Source organism: Archocentrus centrarchus, chromosome 24 (genome assembly GCF_007364275.1).
Source record: "Archocentrus centrarchus isolate MPI-CPG fArcCen1 chromosome 24, fArcCen1, whole genome shotgun sequence".
Classification (NCBI taxonomy): domain Eukaryota; kingdom Metazoa; phylum Chordata; class Actinopteri; order Cichliformes; family Cichlidae; genus Archocentrus; species Archocentrus centrarchus.
Window position 1 is genome coordinate 25,765,040 of NC_044369.1, and position 22,947 is coordinate 25,787,986.

At 43.1% G+C, this 22,947-nt stretch overlaps 1 protein-coding gene across 6 annotated transcripts in view; it reads right to left on the reverse strand.

Moving 5' to 3' along the window:
• cdc42bpab (CDC42 binding protein kinase alpha (DMPK-like) b) overlaps positions 1-15,063 on the reverse strand; it is a 74,744-nt gene extending 59,681 nt beyond the window's left edge. For 4 of the 6 annotated variants that reach the window (XM_030721453.1, XM_030721452.1, XM_030721448.1 and 1 more), the window contains exon 1: positions 14,431-14,608. In XM_030721453.1, coding sequence (XP_030577313.1) covers positions 14,431-14,608 — 178 coding nt within the window. Of the gene's footprint in view, positions 1-14,430 lie in introns of all 6 variants that reach the window. The other 2 variants (XM_030721454.1, XM_030721449.1) reach the window with 1 other exon arrangement.
• Between the last annotated feature and the right edge of the window lie 7,884 nt (positions 15,064-22,947).

The window sequence follows — 22,947 nt, forward strand, 5'->3', positions numbered from 1 at the left end:
TGGCCACTACAAAAGGGTACAGTGGTGAGGATGGTTATGAAGCTGAGAGGCATGGATCTGATCTGATCAGGAAAGGGCTGGGTGTTTTCCAAGCCATTATCATAGAGACGATCCATGTTCCTATCACAAATAGACAAGTCAGATAATCCTTTAAATTACTTCTAGAACAAATAAGACTGCTGGTATCCATTCATAAATTTTCATTGCACAAAAAAATCACTATACTGTAAATTCATTCAATTAACCTGAAAACCAGTTACTGGATCTATCCAACAGTTAACCAGACAAGGAAGCTCGGGTCTGATCCATTTAGGATTTCTCCATGAGCTCAAGCCCAGCGCTGTAAGCTGTGAGAACAAACAGCGGGCGTGCAATAGCCGTCAGACCCTTAGATAACAGTTACGGGGCTAATGACCTCACTGATAAGTAGATTGAGTCAGCGTGGGAGGCTACATACAGGGGGACGGCCTCTTGTTTTGACGAGGACGTGAGACAACCCCAGGTGATCGCAGACACCAAATCTCTCAACAGGCTGATAAACCGCAGGCTGGACTGACTGCTTCCAATGCAGTGTGCTGGATATAATGTAGAGCAGCATCAGACACCCACTGCTGTTCTACCTCCACCGCACACACGCAGTGAATGTGCTCAGCTTGAGGATCCTTTTGCTGCTGGGTGGATTCATGATTTTCATCACAGGTAAAACTGTGAAGACAAAAGGTGTGCATTTCTAATGAAGAGAAAGGTCACTGACCATGAATAATTTGACTTTATTGGCAGCGAACATACAGACAAAGCAGACAGGAAAACACAATTAAGCTAAAATATAATACTGGCTGAGAAATAGATTCTATTCTATTGAAAACTAATATGCCTTGTCACATCAGAGTGAATTGCAATCTATTCAATATTTGAGATTTAAAAACAATGAAAGCAGCACCTCCATCATGGATCTGTGCTTAAGGCCAGCTGACTGTCTGCTAAACACCTCAACCAAAAAAGCAACTGTTCAGTTGCAAAAAGTGCATCTGCTTCCAGCACACAGAGATGCTGCATTTACCAGCATCAAGGGGCAGCCAAGCAGAAGATTGCTGGCTTAAAGGGAGAAGTTAAATGGGGAGGGAAAGAAGACCAGCTTGTTTCAGACAATGGATGATCTGAGGGGCTAAACCAAAGCCCAGTATAAGATACATAAGAATTATTGTGAACTAAGAAAGATGCAAGAAGTCTAGGAATCAAAATATGGAATTGGAAACGAGAATGTTTAACTGTGCAACAAAATCAGCAGGGAAAAACCTCATTGCATTAATAACTGCTTACTGGTAGGCTCCACGCGCTCAGTCTAATAAGAGCCCCAGCTAAGCCTTTTACTGACCTTGGGAATATCTTTATAATGATAAATTAAAAAAAAAAAAAAGCCTCATTTATAGTATTTTCTAATCAGAGGAGGACTGAGTCTGGAGCCAGCAGATTTACACAAATAAGATATTCTGAAAACAGATATGAAACCAACAAAGTAATTAAGACCAAGTGCCTAGCTACAGGGCTAAAGTATTTAGGGCATATGGAAAGATATAATTGCTTAATCTCTGCAAATGAAGAATTTTGGACTGAAAACAGCATGTGAGCATAATTATAGTGTGTGTGTGTGTGTGTGTGTGTGTGTGTGTGTGTGTGGTGTGTGTGTGTGTGTGTGTGTGTGTGTGCGCGTGTGTGTGTGTGTGTGTGTGTGTGTGCATTTGTGTAAATATTTGATATAAATGACATTTCCTTTTTTGGGAAAGTAAACATGACACATTTTCTTAAAAAAAAATGGACTCACAATCAAAACCACTCCCATGTGTCTACTCTAAAATATGACCAATCAATAAACAGGAAAAAAAAAATGAATTAAGCACCTCATTGGTCTTGTTTTAATTGCCTAAGGGGACAGAAAAAAATGGATTTGGGGGTGCCGAGATCTACTCATCGGGAGCACGTCAGATTGTTTTGTCTGAATGGTGACCTTCAGCAGAGGGAGGAAATAGTGTGAGGCAGCTCTCTATATATAGAGGTGAACAACAGAAACGACTCAGTGGAAAACAATTGAGATGAGAATCAGAACGACCACAGGATTTCCACCAGAGGCTTCTCAGGAGAGGGACAGCGGCAGGACAGTGGAGTGGGGTGTCGGTTCGTCAAAACCACACAGACTTCACTGTGATGTTTGTAGGAGTTTTAAAGCATCTATCTTCAGTCAGTCTTTCACAGTTGTGCACATTACAGGTCGCAAAGTCGCTCTCTCACACTCCTTTCAAAACAAATACCGCAAAACCACTAAATCACCGTCTGAGGAGGAAACGGGCTCATGAGAGAATGTGTAACCAGACTGCCAAGCACTGCACTGACACTTCTTTATCACCGAGGATTCTACCCAGAAAACCCAGGGATTCAAAGCTCAGCCAAAGAACCAAGAGCGACCGGATCACCTGCACGTGAGATCCGCCGGCCTGAATGACCACCACTCAGGTGGAATACGGATGAATTGTGCTGACAAGCTGCAGACGTTACTCGAGTCATGCATCTCTGCTATAAAGGCAGGTCAGAACAGCGAGTGCGAAAGACATAAACGCGGTGTATAAAGACGGGCCTAAAAATAGACAGGTCGTTGTCGAATTCGCCACCACACCACAAGCCAAGGTCAACGCTCCATCAGCGTCAGCAAGCAGCGCAGAGGCACAAAGAGAACGACACGACTTCAAATGATATCTTCTTCTGCAAGCCAACTCTGTGGGCTCCCCTAATCTATTTCAACTATTTCAATTTGTCCTCATCTCTCGCTCTCTCATCCTCTTCGCCTAATTTGTCACATTCCCCCCACTCATTATCCAGTTAAGGAGATTGTGGCAGAAATGCCGCAAATTGCAAGATCGACTGCTAATGTGTCCCAGAGTGGTCTGACTAAGCACACACAACTGACTGTGTCCATCCTTTGCAGTAATAGCAGCTGAAGGCACACCAAAATGAGCTGTTGTTCTCCCTGGCATACTAAAGCAACAGGGAAAAACTGCTCGAGGAACTTTAACACATACCAGCATGCACGAAGCAGCTACACTAAGATGTTCGGTGACGTGTGGGTGGGAGTATTAATGTATAGGGAAAGGAGCAGGGTGAATTAGAGGAAAAAAATCTGTTTACTCTTAGTTCACTGAGTGCAGTGTGTTTGTGTTATTTTTCAAACTAAACTGTAAGTAGTTCTTTTGCTGTTTTTGACCAGTTACCAAACAGCTGCCTGGCTTTGCTGAGGCAAGGAAGATGCTGATGTGTGATATGATGCATATATGTGGAAATGAATGCTTATTAAATTCCATTTGGTTGCCTTCTTGTTATACTTAAGAAAAAGAAAAAAAAAAAATCAGTATCATTTTCTTGTCACTCTTATTTCCAACTCCATATTTTTATTCCTGGACTCTACTAGAGTAGTTCTACACCCCTGACATTTCAAAATAACCCTCATTTCTCTTATACTGGCCTTGGTGCAGCCCCTCAGTTCATCCAAGTTGTTTTAGCTCCCTTTCCCCTCCCTTTAGTCCAACTTTCTTCTGACTGTGGGTGGGGCTTCTCTACTCACAGCCAGGGTGCCCGAGATGACCATATTAGGGATATCTGCTCTCTATGACATCATACAGAACGAAGAGTAGAAAAAAAAAACCTGTCTGAAACTGAGTTTTAGGCGTGCAGTGATTACATGTATACACGCCAACGTCATTTATTTTGTTTAGTATGAGCATCCACCACTGTAACAGTACTCATTACTTAACCTTAAAAGGAGGAATGTCTCATTATTTTAAAAACAGCCACATCAATGCAACACTACTGGTAAGAAGTGGGTACAAATCTTTCCCCACATTTCTCAGGCACTCTGGGATTTCAAAGAGCCTGGTTGTGTAACCTGCTGCAGCACTGTTCTGACACTCTTGCTAATTTGGCCCCTGGTGTGTGCAGTCCTTATTTAGTCTGAAACCAATTCAGAGGGCAAATGCCTATCCTTGCTATTTGGCCTGAAGAGTCCTTTTACAAATATGACAGCATTCAGTGGAGAATCAAAGTGTAAGTGTGTGTGTGTGTGTGTGGTGTGTAGACGCAGAACAGAGCTTTATTAGGGATGCAGCTCAGCTCTGTGCTGTCAAGGCGCTGCTGGTTGGACCGACTACATTGTCAGCTTCTGCACATGTGATGCTTTAGAACATGCTAACGCAGAGTGTGCAAACAGGCCCTGAAAAAAGAGAGAAGTATGAACAAATATGCGCAATGCGCGATCCTATTGCCCTGCACAGAGACACAGCAAACCCAGCACTCTCTGTCACTAGGCAAAGCTGGGATGCAGCAGTCTGGGAGGGAGCGAGGGAGGGGGGGGGGGCAGCAGAGCTGTGAGAGGCAGGAAGGGGAGGGGAAGGAAAGAGCAAACAGAGGAAATAAAAAGGAGGGCAAGAAACAGAAGAGGGGAGAGAAAAAGAGGAGAGGATACTGAGGCAAAAAGAAGATTATGCTATAAAAGGTGTGTAGCATTGGAGTGAATCAAAGCAATAAAGACTGGGTGATATAGACAAATGAACAGCCTGACACTGAGCTAAGCAGCGAAAGAAAGTGATACACGAAGAGCTGACAGACAGACAGAGAGAAGCAGAGCGAATGAGCGGGTGGTGCTGGTGGACAAAGAGCCAGACCTGGCCTCATCTAAACAGCTGCTGTTCTCCCTAACGTTGCACCTCAGCTCGAAATTCCACAGGCAGCCCGGCTATGAGAGGCTGGGGCCTGAGTCAGCGCTTTGTACACACAGAGCTGAGCCCTGTGCTCAAAGCACAGGACGGGGGGTAGGGTGGGGTGGGGTGGGGGGTGCGCTGGCCGTACAGCACGTGCAGAGGAACCTACAGGAGCCGCAGCAAGAGGTTTGGAGCTGTTCTTGGGCTATGAGAGTTAAAATAAATAAATAAAAATCACAACAACAGAAAGGCAACACACTGAGGAGGCAAACCTGAAGCTCTTGTTGGTGACAGCTGTCACAACTGAACTGTTTTTAAGAGATGTTTACAGCATCACTTCAGATAAAGCTTCTGTACCTGAACCATTAACTATGTTTTAATTTTCTTTTTTGTTAAAAAGCTTTTCATAAGTTATTTTGAGGTGTAATAATTGTATCACAATAAAGTTTAGCTACAAATGGTGCAGATCTATTATATGACATTAGAAAATGCTGCAAATGATGCATCAAAGTGAAATGTAGACATAGCAGTAGAAATTCTGGCCTAAAGCCTTTCTTCACATTATCTTTGAGCATTCAGCCAGCGCAAAAATAAATAAAGAGATCTGTAAAATAGGCCAAACTCATCTGATACCTATACCTCATTACACTGTGTTTACATCATAAGTCAGGCACTGCATCCACTTTATCTGATTTCCAGATTTGATTTTCCCCAAAACAATCTGACGTCATCTCGTGGCACTGAATGTTGGCCGCATCAGGAGGCCTGCTGGGTTAGAATAGTGCAGCAGAGTGAAATAAAAACAGTTCAAGATGTTTCTGCATTTGCTGTACACCAGCAATAGTTCAGGGATAACTGAAAACTAGTCAGCGTAGTAACACATCCCTTACCAACACTTTACAACAATTTGGCAATGACGTTAGTCCCGCCATGGCACGGACTGCCCAATTGTTCCTCCTGCTGCTGCCACAGCTGGTGCAGTAAGCAGATAATAACATCCCAATAACTAAAACATATCACTGACTGAATGCCTGAATTTGGATCCCAGTCTGGTTGGAATAAATGCTGCCTAAATACTGGCAATACTGGGATGCAGCTAGCACTGATATTATGTTAAAAGTACAGCAAGTACAAGCCTGGACAAGCAGAGGTGAACAGAATTTCTTAACATTTCCCTGTACCACGACAGATGAGATTTTATGCCAAATTGTCTCTCTGGATGTCAGAGAAACATCCTGTACAAGAAAGAAAAAAAAAAAAAAAAAAAGTGGGGAGGAGGAGAAACCAAAGGGCCAGGGAAGATCGTATGCTGCAATTTTCTCCCATGTTTGCAAGCCTGTGAGCTCTGACGAGGATCCTGAGGTTAAAAGAGCAACTAAGAGGTTTTGACCTGAGGTCAGAAGCAGCGGAGGGTCGGGCAGTTCACCAAGCTGGCAGAATTAAAAGTTTAGGGTACTTCTACCTCAGAGTTAAACTGTTCGCCTCTTTGAAAAAACTGACCTCGACCCTCTGCTTTGCTGCACAAAGATCACCAATACCTTCTTCAATACTACAAGAGCCATGTAACAGAGTGTGTACACAGTTTGACTTGGACTGAGTAGAAACTGTATAAAAGCCAAACTGTGTCTGTGGCTACTGTCCAAAAGTCTTAGATTCCATAATCCCTCAGTTTTTCGACGGTTAAACATGACGTTTTCTCCAGACTTGGAATGCTCCACATTTTACTAAGCTTCTTTCCACATCAAAAGTCTATCACAGTGCAGAAAGAAGGGAAAAAAAACACACTACCAGAGCACAGTTGTTTAAAGTATGCTGAACATTAGCAGATAATATAAGACGTTACCCGAAAGAACTTCAGAGGGTTTCAGAGGACTATCCCTTTAATGTGCTCTTCTAACCCTTAATATAAACCCTCGGTGAGGTTTTAAGAATGGAGAAATCTCTTTGACAAAATGCCTCCCTAAGACATTTTTTCCGATGTCACTGCAAAACGGTTTTTGCTTACATCTTCGTCAGTAAGGCCAGTGACACACAATTCCAGTTCAGTGAGTATGGGAAAAGACAAAACTATGCAAGCAAGCGCCTTCGCCAGCTGGCCGTGAGACCGTTTCAGCTGAATGGGTTGAAAGGGGCGAGCGGTTTTCCCCAAATTCACCCTTTGACAACATTAAAGGAAAAAAAATAATAAATGAGAAAACAACGTCGTTCTGTGGCACTGATGAGTGTGAGACTGTTGTCGACTTAGCCAGCAAAAGGAAGACTTGCTAATTGCTCCTCTGAGCTTAGGAGTCATTACAGGGCGAGACCAACATTTTTCCTTCTGCGTGCACAGAACAGCAAAAAAGTTTAAGGCACACCGAAGCCTCGTGGAAAAAAAAAAAAAAAAAAAAAATCAGATATCAAACTCATCTCGCATCTTAGCTTGATACTGATAGCAATTACTTGAGTAAAAGACCTGAATGAGGTTCTAGGGGTACTGTGCACAACATATAAAAGCCATAATGATTCCTAAAAAGCTGGAAATTATGACATATTTTGCGCTGATGCAGGAGAATCTGCACTGTGACTGCAGTAGGAAAAGAAACATTATGATGAGCCAAAAACAGCCAACTGAGCAGCTTCATTTTCATTTAGTCTGCAAACACTGGCTGAAGTGATGGACAGACAGCAGAACGGGGAGGTCAGCCAAAGCCAACTAACAGGCACCGTGGGGGGAGAATTAGGTGGGAAACAAGAAAGGGAAGATATGTGAAAATGGGGAGAAGTGACGGTGGGGAAAAGTGGGGGGTGGGGGGGTAGGAGAGGCCATTTGCAGCCAGATCCCGAGGGTCCCGAGAGGCTGGCTAATAACCTGCGCTTCAGCGCGTCCTCTGGGAGACGGAGAAAGGAAGCCGACCCTTCCCCTGACGCTTTCTGATGACACATCACAATTAAGAGCAGGCTTTTCTCTGCCTGCGAAGCTCCCAGACAGATGCACCAAGGGGGTTTTTAAAAGGCCAACTGTGAATATCCTAATGCTGAAAACGCCATGTATGACTTTGCATGTGTTACTCCAGTAAAGCTTCAGTTAATCCCCAGAGTGGCCTCCAAAAGTGCCAGCTTTGCTATCACAGATAAGGTGAATCCCCCCATTAATTAAAACACCTCACACTCATCCTCATGCCTCTACAGCAAATACAGAGCTACAGCCAGAAATTGATAAGCATTAAAGAAAATGATATCTCTAAATCAACCACTATGGTATGATGATGATTTAACATTTTATTAGCTTTTCTTAATATCCCTGAATTCAGCAACAATAGTGGGTAGACAGAACATCTGCTGGATACAGCAGAAGCCCTGAAAACCAGTTTGAGGTTAAGCTAATTGGTTGGCTGTGGTAGCTTCAGATTTACCCAAGAGGTGCACTGATCTGAACATTCAACTTTTAGCAATAGAGCAAATTTAGAGTATGTGTAAAAAGCTGCCATGTTTCAGGCACTCGGGTAAGGAATAATTATTTTCCACTGGCAGGTTTGTTTGGATTCCTCCAGGTTTAATTCAAACAAAGAGTAACTTAAATGTGGGGAGAAAAGATAAGGGGTGTAAGAAAGCGTAAGCAGCTCCCAAACTTGCATTAAAGTTGCAGACACCAGGGGAGGACACGATACACAGGCCCCTCTGTCCTCTCTGACTGTCACACACAGTGAGAAAGGTGTGTGCATGCATGTGAAAAAGCAGCAGAAACACTAAGAGCTCCGAAGAGTTCAAGTGCGCAAACAGCCATATGATGTCTGTGAAAAGGGAATTCACCAGAAAGGAAATAAACAGTATGACCTTGCTGTGTCCAAACAACACCAAAATGCTGGAATTGGGTGAGCCACAGAGTACACAATGACACAATGAGATACAGATGTCCCGCTTCCTCGTATGACATCATCTACCCGTTGGGTCCGGGCTACCTCACCGAGCCGTTGTGGTTCCTTCCTGTTCGCTGTGCCCGCCACAGCCACCGGACAGCCGGGCAGGAAACAGCAGAACAGCCGTAGTGGTTACAAGGATGTCCTGATAGAGTCCAGCCCAAACACGATTTTAATGTCTGACACAAATATTGACATTTGACATACAGATTACGGATTCTTGTGCAGACTTGACACAGATAAGCAGGGATGTGAAATGCGTTTTCCCCACATCACTCCTGTTTGAGTTTCAACCAACGTGACAGTCAAATATTATTATTTAATAACAATTGGTCCACATACAATAAAATACTGCTTCACAGTCAGCACTCCACTTTGTATTTATTATCCACCATATAGGCTGGCAAAGATAAAAACGCTTAAGTACATTTCCTGTACTGGCAGAAGGTACACTAATACAACAAAGCTGGAAAAGCAGCTTGCAATAGTCCAGTTTACGTCGCTCTAAACCGCAGCAGCAACCTCCAGGCCTAAAAATTCACAAAGCTGTCAAAGTGCTGAAAACTGCAATCCCTCAAATGGCCACTTGAGGCTGTCCCTAAAAGCAAGTCCTCATAGCCTCCCATGTTAAAATACCAATTTTTAAAGTCAAAATAAACATGTTTACAGCCTGGTACACAAACTGGATTTTATCTCAAAAGCCAATTTCCTCCTTCATGACAACTTTACTGTTATTTTTTTTTTTTTAAATAACTCATTTGTTTTAATTGCATCACTATGCTTTGTCCATTTTGAGTACAAACTGCTGCTTGGCACCACTGCAGCTAATCCGAGTCACCGACCGAGGCCCGTCGACCATTCTCACATTAATGGTGCCAAGAGACTGACCCGGTTTGTAGTGATTACACAGCCCAGAATGGGTCTTTGAGAGGGTAACATAACAGTAAGAAGGATTTTCTTGTTTCTCACCTTTTAATAAACAGAATGTGTATTACACTTGAGTAAATGAAGCCCCAATTAAAATGTAGGGCAGAAAAATCCTAATCTTGTTTATATGTTAGCACTAATGCCGTACTCCCTCCTCTCATCTAAATATGGTCACTACTGACTGAAGAAAAAAAAAAAAAAAAAAAGATAAGATCGCTATTATGCTAAGATAAGACAAGATCCATCTTTTATATACAGCTTACAGTCTAAACACATTTATTCCTGGCCTGCAGAGGTGATAGGGAGTGTGTATATAAGCCCAGAGGCTTAAAAAGTGTTGTGAACATGGCTGGTTGTTTTTGGTGTGGTGAACTGACCTCAGAACAGAATTCAAAATGATGTGATCCAAAAATTCTTCTTTGGAACCAGCATGATTTAAGTGGCAGTTCCTTCTTTATTAATGGGAATAACAGGGAAGAACTCTGGTCTGTGCACTATGAGCCTAGTTAGGCAAAACCACAATAATGAGAGAGTGTGTGTGTGTGTGTGTGTGTGTGTGTGTGTGTGTGTGTGTGTGTGTGTGTGTGTGTGTGTGTGTGTGCGTGTGTGTGTGTGTCTCTCCGCTGAGAGTAGTGTGTGAGGCATGCTGCCAACGAAAGCCTCCCAGGGTGGAGCGCACATCAGCTGCAGCTGAACAGCTGGCCACTGTGGGCTAACTTTGAGTCTGGATAGAGAAAAGGTCAGGAAGCCCCCCCCCATGTTTGCCAACTGTGGCCTGGCAATGCCGCCCGTTCTCATTCAGCTGCCAGCTGATTCATTTCCCCAAACAGGGAGTGAGACCAGGATTAAACACAAAGAAGGTGATGATGAGAGAAACTTTACAAAAAAAAAAAAAAAAAAGAAAGGATCGAGCACACGGTGAGATTGTACATAGTTTGATGTGAGCACAAAGATCAGCATTCAGGGGTGGGTTTACACACCAGCCCACACGAGCCACGGATCAATGTGAAACTGAAAGAATTACATTCAAACTGATCCATTATTCAGCTCCTCACTGAAACTTGCTTGTTCTATGGAAAGGAGTAGGTGTAGCTCCTGAGGGAAAAATTAAAAAAAAATGTTTAAGAAATAATGTCCTACCTTCATGTTTTCTACATGTACTTTGTGTAATCTAGTTTGTTCTTAATCTGCTGTAACTGCTAATCAGAAATATTTCTATGTAATCAATTTAAACTGCGCTGGAATAAACAGGGAGGATGACTCGCTGGCTCGGACTGAATTTCAGCTTCTGCTGGACACAGTAAATGCTGCGGTCTGAGCCAAGACGCAGCGTACTTTCCCGTGTTCGGTTCCCCTGTGGCTGCAGGTCATGTCGGGGTCTCCATTTCAGCAGAAATAAGGTCACCAAACAAGAGGAAAAGCAAACCCATTACACGTGTTTCTCCTCTTCTCTGCCTCATAAACAGTCTCGGGAAGAAAGGGGAACACTGCTGCACCTTTGTCACGGCTCTGCTGCATTAGCAAAAAGGTACGCAGGCGCCGCAGCTGAGCTACAAAGGGCAGCTGGGAAGGTGCAGCCTCTGTGTGGCTTACAAAGGCGGATCACTCACAGGTTGATGAGGTCTTAGGTTTCACGGGGGTCCATCTTGAACCATTTTTCTGCATGTAGGATTAAACCATGTTTTGAGTATGTGTTAACACCATCTTTCTGGTCCAATCTGTTTCTTATAGGCTCCTTTTGGCCATGTGCACTTTGGCTCCTTTGCTAAAGTATAAATATGGTGCTGTAACAGTACTGTGTTACCACTTTGGTTAACATTTAGCTAATAAATGTCAAAATCCTGAGAACTGCACTGCATGTGTAGCAGGTGTGCTTTTTCCTTTGACCCTGTGGCTGGGTGTTCTGCCAAGAAAAAAAAAAAAAAAAAAAAACATGGGAGTGGTGTCACTCGCAAAACTTTTGAGGACAAGATGAGACTTGACCTCCATTCTGCCATACTTTGTGTACAGCTATGCCACAAAAGGTGTAGTCTGCTGCTGTGGACACCTATCATGACCGTGCCCACACATTCAATCCAAGAAGGGAAAAACTGTTCTCCAGATTTTGTGACTTATTGTTAAACCTTTGTTTTTAACTACTGATAATGCTGAACTGCAACTCCACCATAGTCTAATTCACAGGTTCACCCCATCCATAACAAAAGACCATCTGACAGTCTGCTTCAGTCTTCGCTGAGTAATTCTTTAAAATATATAAATATAGTTACAGATTAAGAAGAGACAAAGAGCAAGGCGCCGCTCACTCGTGATATATTTCAATGATACAGATTCCCAAATGACAACGATGGAGATGCAGCAATGGTGGGAAAAGTTGAGATGTTCCACACAAACCTTTAAAAACCCTCCACGATCTTTAGATGACTTCTATTCCTACACCAACAGCAACCTTTTGTTCAGCTAGTCTGGCGCGCCTCAAGTGCCAGTATGAATGGTTATGGGCTATAAGGAAATCATAGTTGGAGCACACAGCAACCAATGCAGTGACCAGAAACAAGGCCTAACCGCCTGTGCGGCCGGACCACGTAAGTCTTAGTGTGGGAAATTCTGTGCTCATACCCAGAGCTGCGTGAGATGACCACATAAGGGATATCCTCTCTCAGTGACATCTTACAGAGCCAAGATTAGAGGAAAAAAAAAACTGCCTTAAAGAGCATTTCGAGCAGTCCAATGGCCGAGCTTTAACAAAGTCCTCCTAGAAGCAGGTCTGTTAACTTGGCAGCCATCCTGAAATGCCTCCAGGCCTTTATTTGCTAAGTGGCTTTGAAGCATCTAAATGATCTTTAGTTTCAGTTGGCATCAGGATTAGTGTACCAAAAAAAAAAAAAAAAATCACTCATCGACCTGACAAAAACTCAACCATGCTTCTCTCATAATGTCTCTGGATTTCTGCCCATAGGGATTACTTTCACATGTGCTGCCCTCCTTATCTGAAACTTTTACCATGTTTTATATGAGCATGTACCATGCTAACTGTACATGTACGGCAGAAAATGAGGAGAAGTGTATAAGAGCTATCTTTACATGCATTTTGTTGGAAGCTTTTTTCTTGTTGCTACCTTAAAAGTAGAGCACAGCACTATTCTGGAAAGGACACTAACTGATAAAAACATCTCAGAAATCTGTTAAAAAAAAAAAAAAAAAAAAAAAAAAAGGATCATTTTGTTTGAGCAGCCTTTTCAACTTGATTACACACATTAATATTCAGAGATATTAGTCTGGAGGAACTAACACTAATCCCTTTGGAGTGGTAAAGAACAACAAGCAGCGCTACATCTGCGTGTTGTGTCTGGCGTCTGGTCGAGCTCAGTTTCTAGTGTCAACACAGGGAAATGTCACGATGAAGTCACACTTGGCACCCAAGCGCCTCTCCTTAAAGGCTAGGGCTCACTGGCATTGTTGGTGCAGCACATCAGCTGAGAACAAGCAAAAGGGGCAAAAACTGACTGTTCTAAAAAGGCAAAAACACATGTTTAGGCAGAGCTTTTAAATGGGCACAAAAGTACCCCTTATACTCATGCAGGCCTGAAAAATCACCAATCCAGCCACTTCAAACCAGCACAACTCCATTTATAGCACAGGATAGGTTAACCAGATGGTGGCTAGTGGGGTAGACAAACTTAGCAGGCACAGCCAAAAAAGATTTACCACTCATTTAACTGACACCCTGTCTGTCTTTGACACTGTCGCTCACTGACGGGCCAAAATGCTGTCGTGTTTTGTTTTGTTTTTTTGTAATTTTAGAAACAGAGTCACACACACACACACACACACACAAAAAAGATGCCAGCAGATATGACAAACAAGCGCTATCCTTCCATTATGTCTCTGTGTCTTTGCCGTATGTTTTATTCATTTGTCTCTATCCACATTTCTGCCTGTGAGGTCAACGATTTGCTCCTGCACTGCTTTAGCCCAGCCGCACTTCTCTCAGGGCTTTAAAAGACAACGCAGGCCAACCAGCCAGGCAGGCAGGCAGGCAGGCATGCTCCAGCAGCTAGCTGGGCCTCTGCCCTACATTTAAAAAAAAAAAAAAATGTAAAAAAAAGGTGAGTTGTTCACATTCCTGCTTCATGCACAAACCAAACCCGATGTCACACACACAGCCCTTCTCCACAAATGATTGGTGTGTGTGTGGTCCTCCTGCTGTTCTCCTTTTCCCTAACCTTGAGGAGTGTGAATGTTACAAAACGGCATAAAAAAAAAAAAAAAGAGAAAAAAAACCAAAACTCCTCTCCTCTGTAGAAACTAATCAAGCCCTACACGTGCATACAAAACCAAACCAAGCGAACTGACATGCAAAGCAGCTGCGATGATAGAAAGCCATCTATTTCATATAAGAGTGCATTCTCACTGGAATAAATGGCAGCTCTGCAGGACAGAACATCTTTATTGGACCGTCCCTGGATGCATTTCAAATCTGAGCGGGGCCTGCTTACCATCCTCCTCACTATAGCTGATCTCCGTTTGTCATTGTCAGCTTGGTGTTTTACAGCATATCTGTTTTTGGTAATGAACGGGTGTCTTCTGTTTTATAGCCTGTTCTTCCAGCATGCTGCTTTTCCAAAAGCATATAAAACATTTAACTACAGGAGAGTAAAGTGGCCTTGCTTAAGTTTTTTAGGGAGAGCTAGGGTGTTGAGAGAGGAGAGGAGGCCAAGTGCTGCTTCTATAAAAGGAATATGTGATGGAGAAAGGGAGGGTCACTGCACCAACATTATTATTAGCTTATCGTCTTACACACACACACACACACACACACAACACACACACACAAAAGCGTAAATAAGAAAAATACTACATACCCCAGTCCAAAAACTCCAGGATGTTTTTCTCCCTTCTGAGTGGAGAGTTGTTGCACTCATCATAGAGGCACACCAGGATATCCAGCAGCGTCTCCACACTCAGACACTGGCCAATAGACTGAGCTGGCCCGTCCAGGATCAGCTTCTCCAGCTTCTTCAAACGCACCTCTCCCGACATGTTTTATTCCTTATTGTTGCTTTTTGAAGCGATGGTGATGGAGCGGGGTGGATGAGCAAACACCTCCTCGGCCTGTAAGTGAGCGCAGAGGGGGCCTGGAAGAGAAGTTCTCTCACCTCGTCTCGAAAATAATCAAAACTTTTGCGCTTTGAGGGCAAGCCGCAGCTAAATCAGCGTTAAAACCCACCTATTCATGACCTCCCTCTCGAGAGCCAGTATCTAGAAGCTGGGTGAGACGTGCCGCACTTCCCCATTCTTTAATACCTATCCCCCCGCAGGGTACATAAGAAAAGTAGTAAGCTAGTACGGACCCTGGCTGCCCCGGGCCGGCTGATTTGGTTGGAATCGCAGCGTTAGCTGGCAGTTTTCTCCTGTCCTCTGCGTTAAAATGGGAAAAGAGAAAAATAATGTAGTCGAAGCCGTTCAAAAACACCTCCCTGAGTTCAGACAAATATTTGGGATTCTCCATTCTTGCAGCAATCCACAAAAAAAAAAAAAAAAAAAAAAAAAAAAAAGATCTGCAATGCTACAAAGCCCCAGCGCCCCTCCTCTGCTCCAGGAATGGAAGGGCGACAGCAGCTTAGCAGCCTGCTAGGCTAGCTGCTCAGCTAGCCGGAGAGCTAACGTTAGCGCTACTTCTCCCCGATCCTCAGTGCCATAACTTCCCCCCCCTTTTCCCGGAGTTGACATGTAACATACAGCGCACAGCTTAACTAAATCCCGTCTGTCTTGACAGTGCGTTTTTTGCTTTTTTTTTTTTTAATTTCTCATCCAACTGTAAATATCCCCTTGTTTTCACAACTCACTACTGCAGATCTGTTCTTTAAATCCCATTTTCGTCAACGAGCCATACGTCTCTTTAGTTCCTTCACAGTTCAAAGGCGGTGGTTAGTCAGGAGTTCCAACAGCCCCGTAACTTGGCCGTCAAAGGGGGAAAATGCGGCTCCTGTTTGAAGGTTACACAGGAGATCGTTTCACCGTCAGGAGGAAAGCTGTATTCTCTAGTCTCGCTTATTCCAAATATGGGACACAGCCTAAATTCCCCCCCGTCCTTCCCTTTGCGCTGCCAGTCTCCCCCGCCGGTCGGTGCTTCTTTGCCGTCTTTCCCCAGTCAGGCTACCAGCGGCTCGCTGCCAGAGCCTATAACTGAAAAGATAACCCACTAGTCTCTACTCCTGTGCTCCGCAACGCCGCGCTGCATTATGGGAAGTGTGGCTCGGCTGGAAATTATGAATGGGTTACCAATAGCTCTCGACTTTGCGTGTACCCATTAGAAACGTAATTATAAGGTATTACTACACACGTACCTTCTTTTTTAATCGCTGAAGATCCTTCTAGAAGTAAGTCTCTTCACTCATCAGCCAATCATCCGGAGTAATGGCTCTGGGCTGTTATTTGAGGAGTTATTTTGAAGTATTTATCAAAATTAGATTTATTTTAAGGAGCACCGGGACACACGAATGCATGTACAGAATCATCCGCGAAACCTGATTTTAAAACGTTTATAATCGACCGTCGGTGCTGTTGTTAATATCTCCAATAATTTTCAATAAAACATTCTTGTCTTACCAGTTATTTCCTCTCATACAATGTCTCTAAACATTTTTTCGAGTCCGTCGATTTTAAGAAAAGCGTCTATAGTTTCCAACTTCCACGCATGCCTACTAATCCGCCATCCTTGCCTTGTTCCGACACGAGTCCTTTACTGCTCGCAGCCCGTCTCTCACTGTTGTAACGTCTCTAGTTGCTGCTGCAGGCAAAATCCCAGATCATCATCATGGCGCCCGTCACAGCATCTGCTGTGCGAAGGGGAGGCGGGGGGGGGGGGGGTGCGTGGTGTTGGAGGGAGGGGGGCGCTGTCAATATTGTGAATGGAGGCCCGTCTGCTGGTGGCGTGGTGCGGGAAGGACGTCTTTTTCCTCGCTCAGGAATAACAATGCCCTGCTGTCCCTTTAACTGGCCGTAAACGCTCTAAGTTAGAGATCAGCCGTCCTGCTCGTGCAACCTGCAACAGCTGTGACATGAGCCACATCACCAAAAAAAAAAAAAAAAATCATGCATCAATTCTGACATGCAGACTTTCCATAAATGTGCTTTGCATTATTTCTGCAACGAACCTTAAATGTTATGACATAAAGGTGTGTGGCATGCTCTCTCTCTCTCTCTCTATCTGCATATAAACAGTGTGTGGGGTTCTATTTAGGCAGAGCCTGAACTGATCATTCTTGTTTGGAAATGACCCTTTTGAAGTGCTTATCACTGCTCAACAGTACCTATTAATCATAATGTGAGGCAGCTGGATCATCGGTCGGGGGGGGGGGGGGGGGGGGGGGGGGGGGGGGGGGGGGGTGGGGGTGGGGGGTACAGAGAGAGGGGAGAACACGTTTGTTGCTACAACACCAATAAAGAGCTACGTCAAACTTCCATACTTCAGAAAATAAATAATCAGAGATCCCTGCTGTAGAAGAAAGACACAAGAAAAGTGCGATGAAGCAGGCGCACAACAACAGATCATATGAGACACAGGAAAACCAACCTTAACATCATGCTCTCATGTGTAATACTGGCAGTGCAGTTTTAGTACATGTATGAATGCTTTTGCTATTAAGCATATTTTTTATTTCATTTTAATTTAACACACAAGTATTTTTGATATATTTCAACACACTTGTCGTGTTTGATTCACTCTCTTTACCACGCCTCGCTGGGACTGCTGTGATTGAGTTTTCATTGTTCGCCTCTTGAACTGTTGATTGTTTGGAGATGTTTATCATCCTTGTTAGACTGAGTAGTTAACCAGGCTCATCAGAGAGCCTATCATCAGTCTGTTAGTCTGTTCACCAGAAAAATGTGCTTTTTCTATTCTGGCTGGACTGTTTGCACTGATCAGACTGCTGGCTTACTCGTGGTTCTCTGGGTATTTAAAAGTAGAATGGGAGGCAGAGCCTTCAGCTTTCAGGCCCCTCTTCTGTGGAACCAGCTCCCAGTCTGGATTCAGGAGACAGACACCCTCTCTGTTTAGGCTGAAAGCTTTCCTTTCTGATGAAGTTTTTAGTTAGGGCTGGATCAGGTGGCCCTGAACCCTCCCTTAGTTATGCTGCAATAGGCCTGGGCTGCTGGGAGGCTTCACATGATGCACTGAGTGTTTCTTCTTCTTTTCACAATGTGTTAATACACCATTCTGCATTTAGCCATTAGCTATCATTAATCTCTGGCTCTCTTCCACAGCATGTCTTTTGTCCTGCCTCCCTCCACTCAGCACCAACCAGTCACAACAGATGGCTGCCCCTCCCTGAGTTCTGCTGGAGGTTTCTTCCTGTTAAAAGGGAGTTTTTCCTTCCCACTGTTGCCAAGTGCTGCTCACAGGGGGTTGTGTTGACTGTTGAGTTTTCTCTGTATTATTGCAGGGTCTTTACAATATCAAGCTCCTTGAGGCGACTGATTGTTGTGATTTGGTGCTATATAAATAAAACTGAATTGAATTGTTCTGTAATTGTTCTGTGTAGGTAGTAGTACACACCATTGCATGAAACATTAAGCTTTGAATGTGAAGGTTATTAAGCATGTAATAACCTTCACATTCGACACAAGTGGTAGCTGCTGAAAATGAGCTTCAGATGCCTGAGTGGATAATAAATTCAAATGTGAATAACTTGTGATTATAGTTTTAATTCTGCTGTCGTTTACACAATCTCTGATCTATGAATTCCATATTTGGCAACATATTTAACAAATCTTTTTGGCATTTCATTAGAGTTTATTCAGTTCGATTGTAAGTAAGTAAAAGTAAGTCAAATTTTATTTCTTTAGCACCTTTCAAGAGTAGAACATAAAATCAAAATGATGGCTACGAACGAAGCTGAAATAATCTGGGGTCTACTGGAATTTATTTCGAGGTCATCCTGTCACATGTCACTCTGACCTCTCTGCAGGATGTGAAGCAGAGCTCCTTTGGCCGCTGTTCACTTAGAGCAGATAGATTATTATAACAACTTAACTTGGCAGGATTATATGATCTCAGTTTACAAATCCTTCCATATGTTTAGCTTAAACAGATGATAATATTCGGATATGAAGTCCTTTCTGAAACAGTCATTTGTCATTAATATCCCAAAATGTGTTCAGCAGGTAAATTATGTTGATATATATATATATATAAAATATGTGTGTGTGTGTGTGTGTGTGTGTGTGTGTGTGTGTGTGTGTGTGTGTGTGTGTGTGTGTGTGTGTGTGTGTGTGTGTTCAGATTAAGTGTATGCCTCACTTCTTCAGAAGACTTGATAATATCCAAGTTTATCTGGAATGTTTTCAAGCCTTGTAAAGGTACAAAGTGTAAATACAGCATCTTTCCTGGAGCAAAGACCTGGTCGCCCCTTCATTAGCCTGTTTTGTGACCATCACTCTGATTCTTTTAGCTATGTTCTCACATTAATCAGCCTTTTGCCATGATGAATTCACATTAGGTAAAACAACGCGTCACAAGAGTGTTGATTGCGCTAAACACAGCCATGTGCAGTGCTTTACAACTTTAAAAGACCACCGCCCAGTGTGAGCTTTTTGTCACAGCTGCTCAGTATTGGTAAATACCAAAATAATTTTTGATGTTTCTGCAATGTTAATCCAGCAATATGCGCAAGTCCTCAAATCAAAATGATATTTTTAATGCTTAAATATAATTATTATTGTTATCCATGAATTTTCAAATTCATTGTTTTACAGAAAAGCAGAAAAATGTGATCAATATTGTCTGATATTTGGAGCAGGACACGGCGCAAATGGTGATTTCGGGGTGGAAGTTCCCTTTAGAGCCTCTACCTGCTTGCACAGTGCGCCCTCTGGCGTACAAAACGCATCAGCACAGCTGCTGAAAGCCAAGAGCCTTTCTCTAAGTTAAACTGCAGCTGCCTTGAATTTCTTCTTCTTCTCTTGGTCAGGCTGCAGATTTTTATTTCATCATTTATCTTTTTTTGCAGCCACATACATTCGTTGCTTCAGTAAGTCTGGCCTGTCGATTGATTAAAAGTGAATGAAAATATTTGTGGACAGTCCTAATTAATCGCGTCTGATCCTATTTGTCTGCAGTCGAGGTTAAATCAGATGTCTGCGCTCATTGATCCGTCATTATGTGTGTGAAATGCAATTAAACCGTCCTGCAGTTTGTCTACATGTAGAGGGCAGTGATAGTCTTGTCCTTGCACGGGTCTGGCGCTTTCTCTTTGTCACAGACCGATCGATGATTATTGGCAGCCAGCTCCATGGATTTAGATCCAGACGCGTCTGCAGCGCAGTGAAAGAGGAGGGCTTCTATGGACCATTAAGGTGCAAACTAGTGCGGTCCATTTCTCCAAATATTTGATGTAAAGATAAGGCGGGCAGTAAGCAGGTCAGGAAGTGGGTGACAATGCCCGAGCGCAGCATAATGAGGACTTTTCCGTGACCACCAACACAAGTTCAATATTGACTTTCTGGAGCATGCAGCAGCTCCGCCTCGTTCCCAGGGAGACGTGTATACTGACATGCTACAACATAATGCGCAAACCAAACTGCAGCCTCCTCTTCCTCCCGAAGACCCCACTGTATACGCATTCAAAGCAGAAACGGGGGATCTCATGCTTCGCAAATGGAATGGATTGAGCTATAAATTGGACTGCTTTTGAATGCAAATGGATGGATGTTAATTAACACCTGCGTTGTGGATTGCAGGAGCTCGTTGGGCTTTGATTGAAAAGAAATGGCACCTATGGGTGTATCAGATGAGGCTTTGAACTAGGCAGCGCGTCTTTGATTGGCATGGGAAAGAAGAAAGACTGAGAAATATCACACAAAGGCCATCTTAATTTCCCAAATTAGGGGTTGTAATGTGAGGCGGGGAGGAGAGCGGAGGGCTGCGCATTTTAGGCTGTGGAGAGCAGGTATTTAGACTGGCATCTGGCTGGACTGGACAAGATCTGCTTTGAATTTACATGTCTGCTGCCAACAGACAGTCTACAGGTTTGGACCTCACCTGTGGGCTTTGAGGGAGATGGCTCTTTGTTATGGAGGATGCACTGATGATTCTCATTAGCATAAACTTTTAAACAAGTTTATCCTGTCTTCAATTGTTGGTATTGTAAAAAAATATGGACATTTATGGGACATTTGATTTTATTTTTACACTGTGATGAGTAGCAGCCCTCAGCCGACCGTGTGCTTTGGAGAGAAGAAGGATTTCATTAGTGGAAATAAATAAGTGCAAATAATTAAAGTGTGCAAAAGAGATCAGTGAGTTTATTTTTAGCCCCCTGTTTGCTAGGATGTTGCTGGAGAACATTTTTCAAAAGTACCATCGAGTTTGGGTTACAATCACTGAGACCTCAAAGGGTTAACAGCATCTAGTTAGGGATGATGGCTGAACATGGGCCCTTTAGACTGCTGATTCGTGCTTAATTAAGAGCACTGTCTCATTGTTTAAATTAATAAAATGAACAAAGTGTCTCGGGACTAACGTTGTTTCCAGTAATTGGGTTGTAAGACCATAACAGACATCAAATGTCCCAAAGAAAAAAACAAAAACTAGATCAAATGATACAGTGTGCTTACAAAACTTTAAAAAAAATGAAGGCAGTTCTGAATATTTTTATTTTATTATTCACTTTGGTTAAATTTGTCAACACAACCAACCGGAGGAGGCTTTGGTGCATCTGCTTCCATGTCTGCATGACTGTGTGTCATGTGTGTGTGCTGTATTATATTACTGTACCATTCTGAAGTTATTAGCTCTTACAGTGTAACCATACCACACATATAATAACTAAAAGCAACACTCAATATAATAAAATAGCTAAACTTGAACAATAAAAACTAAAACTAGCAAATCAGAAACTGAACTGAAAACATAAATGACATTTAAAATAACAAAAAAGTATAATAACTCTGCTAAGCCATATATGCAAAGGCGGGCTTTAGTGCAAATTTACAAGAAGCTGCAATGGTTACATACAAAAATACTAATATTCACATGCATTTTCAATATAATTACATTGAATACGATGAAATCACATCTGGTCATTTCCTATTTATTGCAACTTTGTGTAGACCTTACACATACTTTACCTTTGCACACACACAGAGTCCTTCTCCAGCGTTTGTCAGAGCAAATTTAACTCTAAGATTATACCACACATGCACAGACTCGTGTGCCATCAGGACTCTGGCACAAATTAATAATTTATCTTGGGCAGATGCAACCTCTATAGCTGCAGCAAGCAGGTCTGGCAGTCATCTGTCATTTGCTCTTCCTGTGTGCCCCTTCAGTCTGTCTGACATCTCTAAGCAAACACGGCCAATACACAACCAGAGCCAGGACCTTCTGGGCAGCCAGTGAGAGCACCCCTCTTCTAATGTTTGTGTGACAAAAAAGGCAAGGCAAATCCTTGCAATGGAATCAGATAATCACCAACTTGTGAAGAGCCTGCCCCAATCCACATCCACCGCCCCTCCCCTTCCTCATACCGGCCCCTGGATTAACTGTCTGTTTGGCTAATAATTTTAATCTGCTGGAGTGGGCCAAGAATGGGTTACTGGGCTCCCAATAAACATCTAATCCTCTAGTGTGTCCCCCTCCTCCCTCGAGGCCCTGCATCCCCTTTTTTCTAGACTCAACGTGAACACGCTACTTGGTTTTCAACTCAATCTTTCACCCTTTTTGCTGGACAAAAATAAGTTTTGCAGCCACCCAGACACATGTGAGACCACCGTGTGACAAACTGTTGCCAGACTGACCCAGGCTGACATCGTCCAGTGGAATGTACACATCAGAGTGCAGGGTGTGTGTGTGTGTACAGACAAGGGTGCTACTGAGGAGAGGGCACCTCAGGTTCACAGGGTCAAGTAATGTCTGTCTGAGGCACATGTGTAGCGGCATGGGGAAAAGAGTATTCTAATTTTAGAGAAATTGGTGTCTAGATAAAGAGAACTGATCATTTATTCAACTAACTCAAAGAAACACCTCAAATATCACAAAGCTGCCTGCCAAGAAAACTCCTGTTAGTGTCTCCTCCATAACGTTCTTCTTTCAAGGGAAACTGCACCTATTTAAAGTTAGGCCTAAAAAATATATGTAAGCACATAAAATACATGAAGTAAAGGTCACGTGATTATCTTGTCACTTAAATACACAATCAGAAACAGCTGTTTTTTTTTTGTTTTGTTTTTTAATCCTCAATCTGGTTTCAGATGGAACGCAAGTCACATCCATACAACATACAGAACTAAAGTGAAATTACACCTCCACGATACGGATGGCCCTCAAGTCTAATTGTTGCTGTTTGAAGTATGGCCACTTAGATATCCTGTTTAGG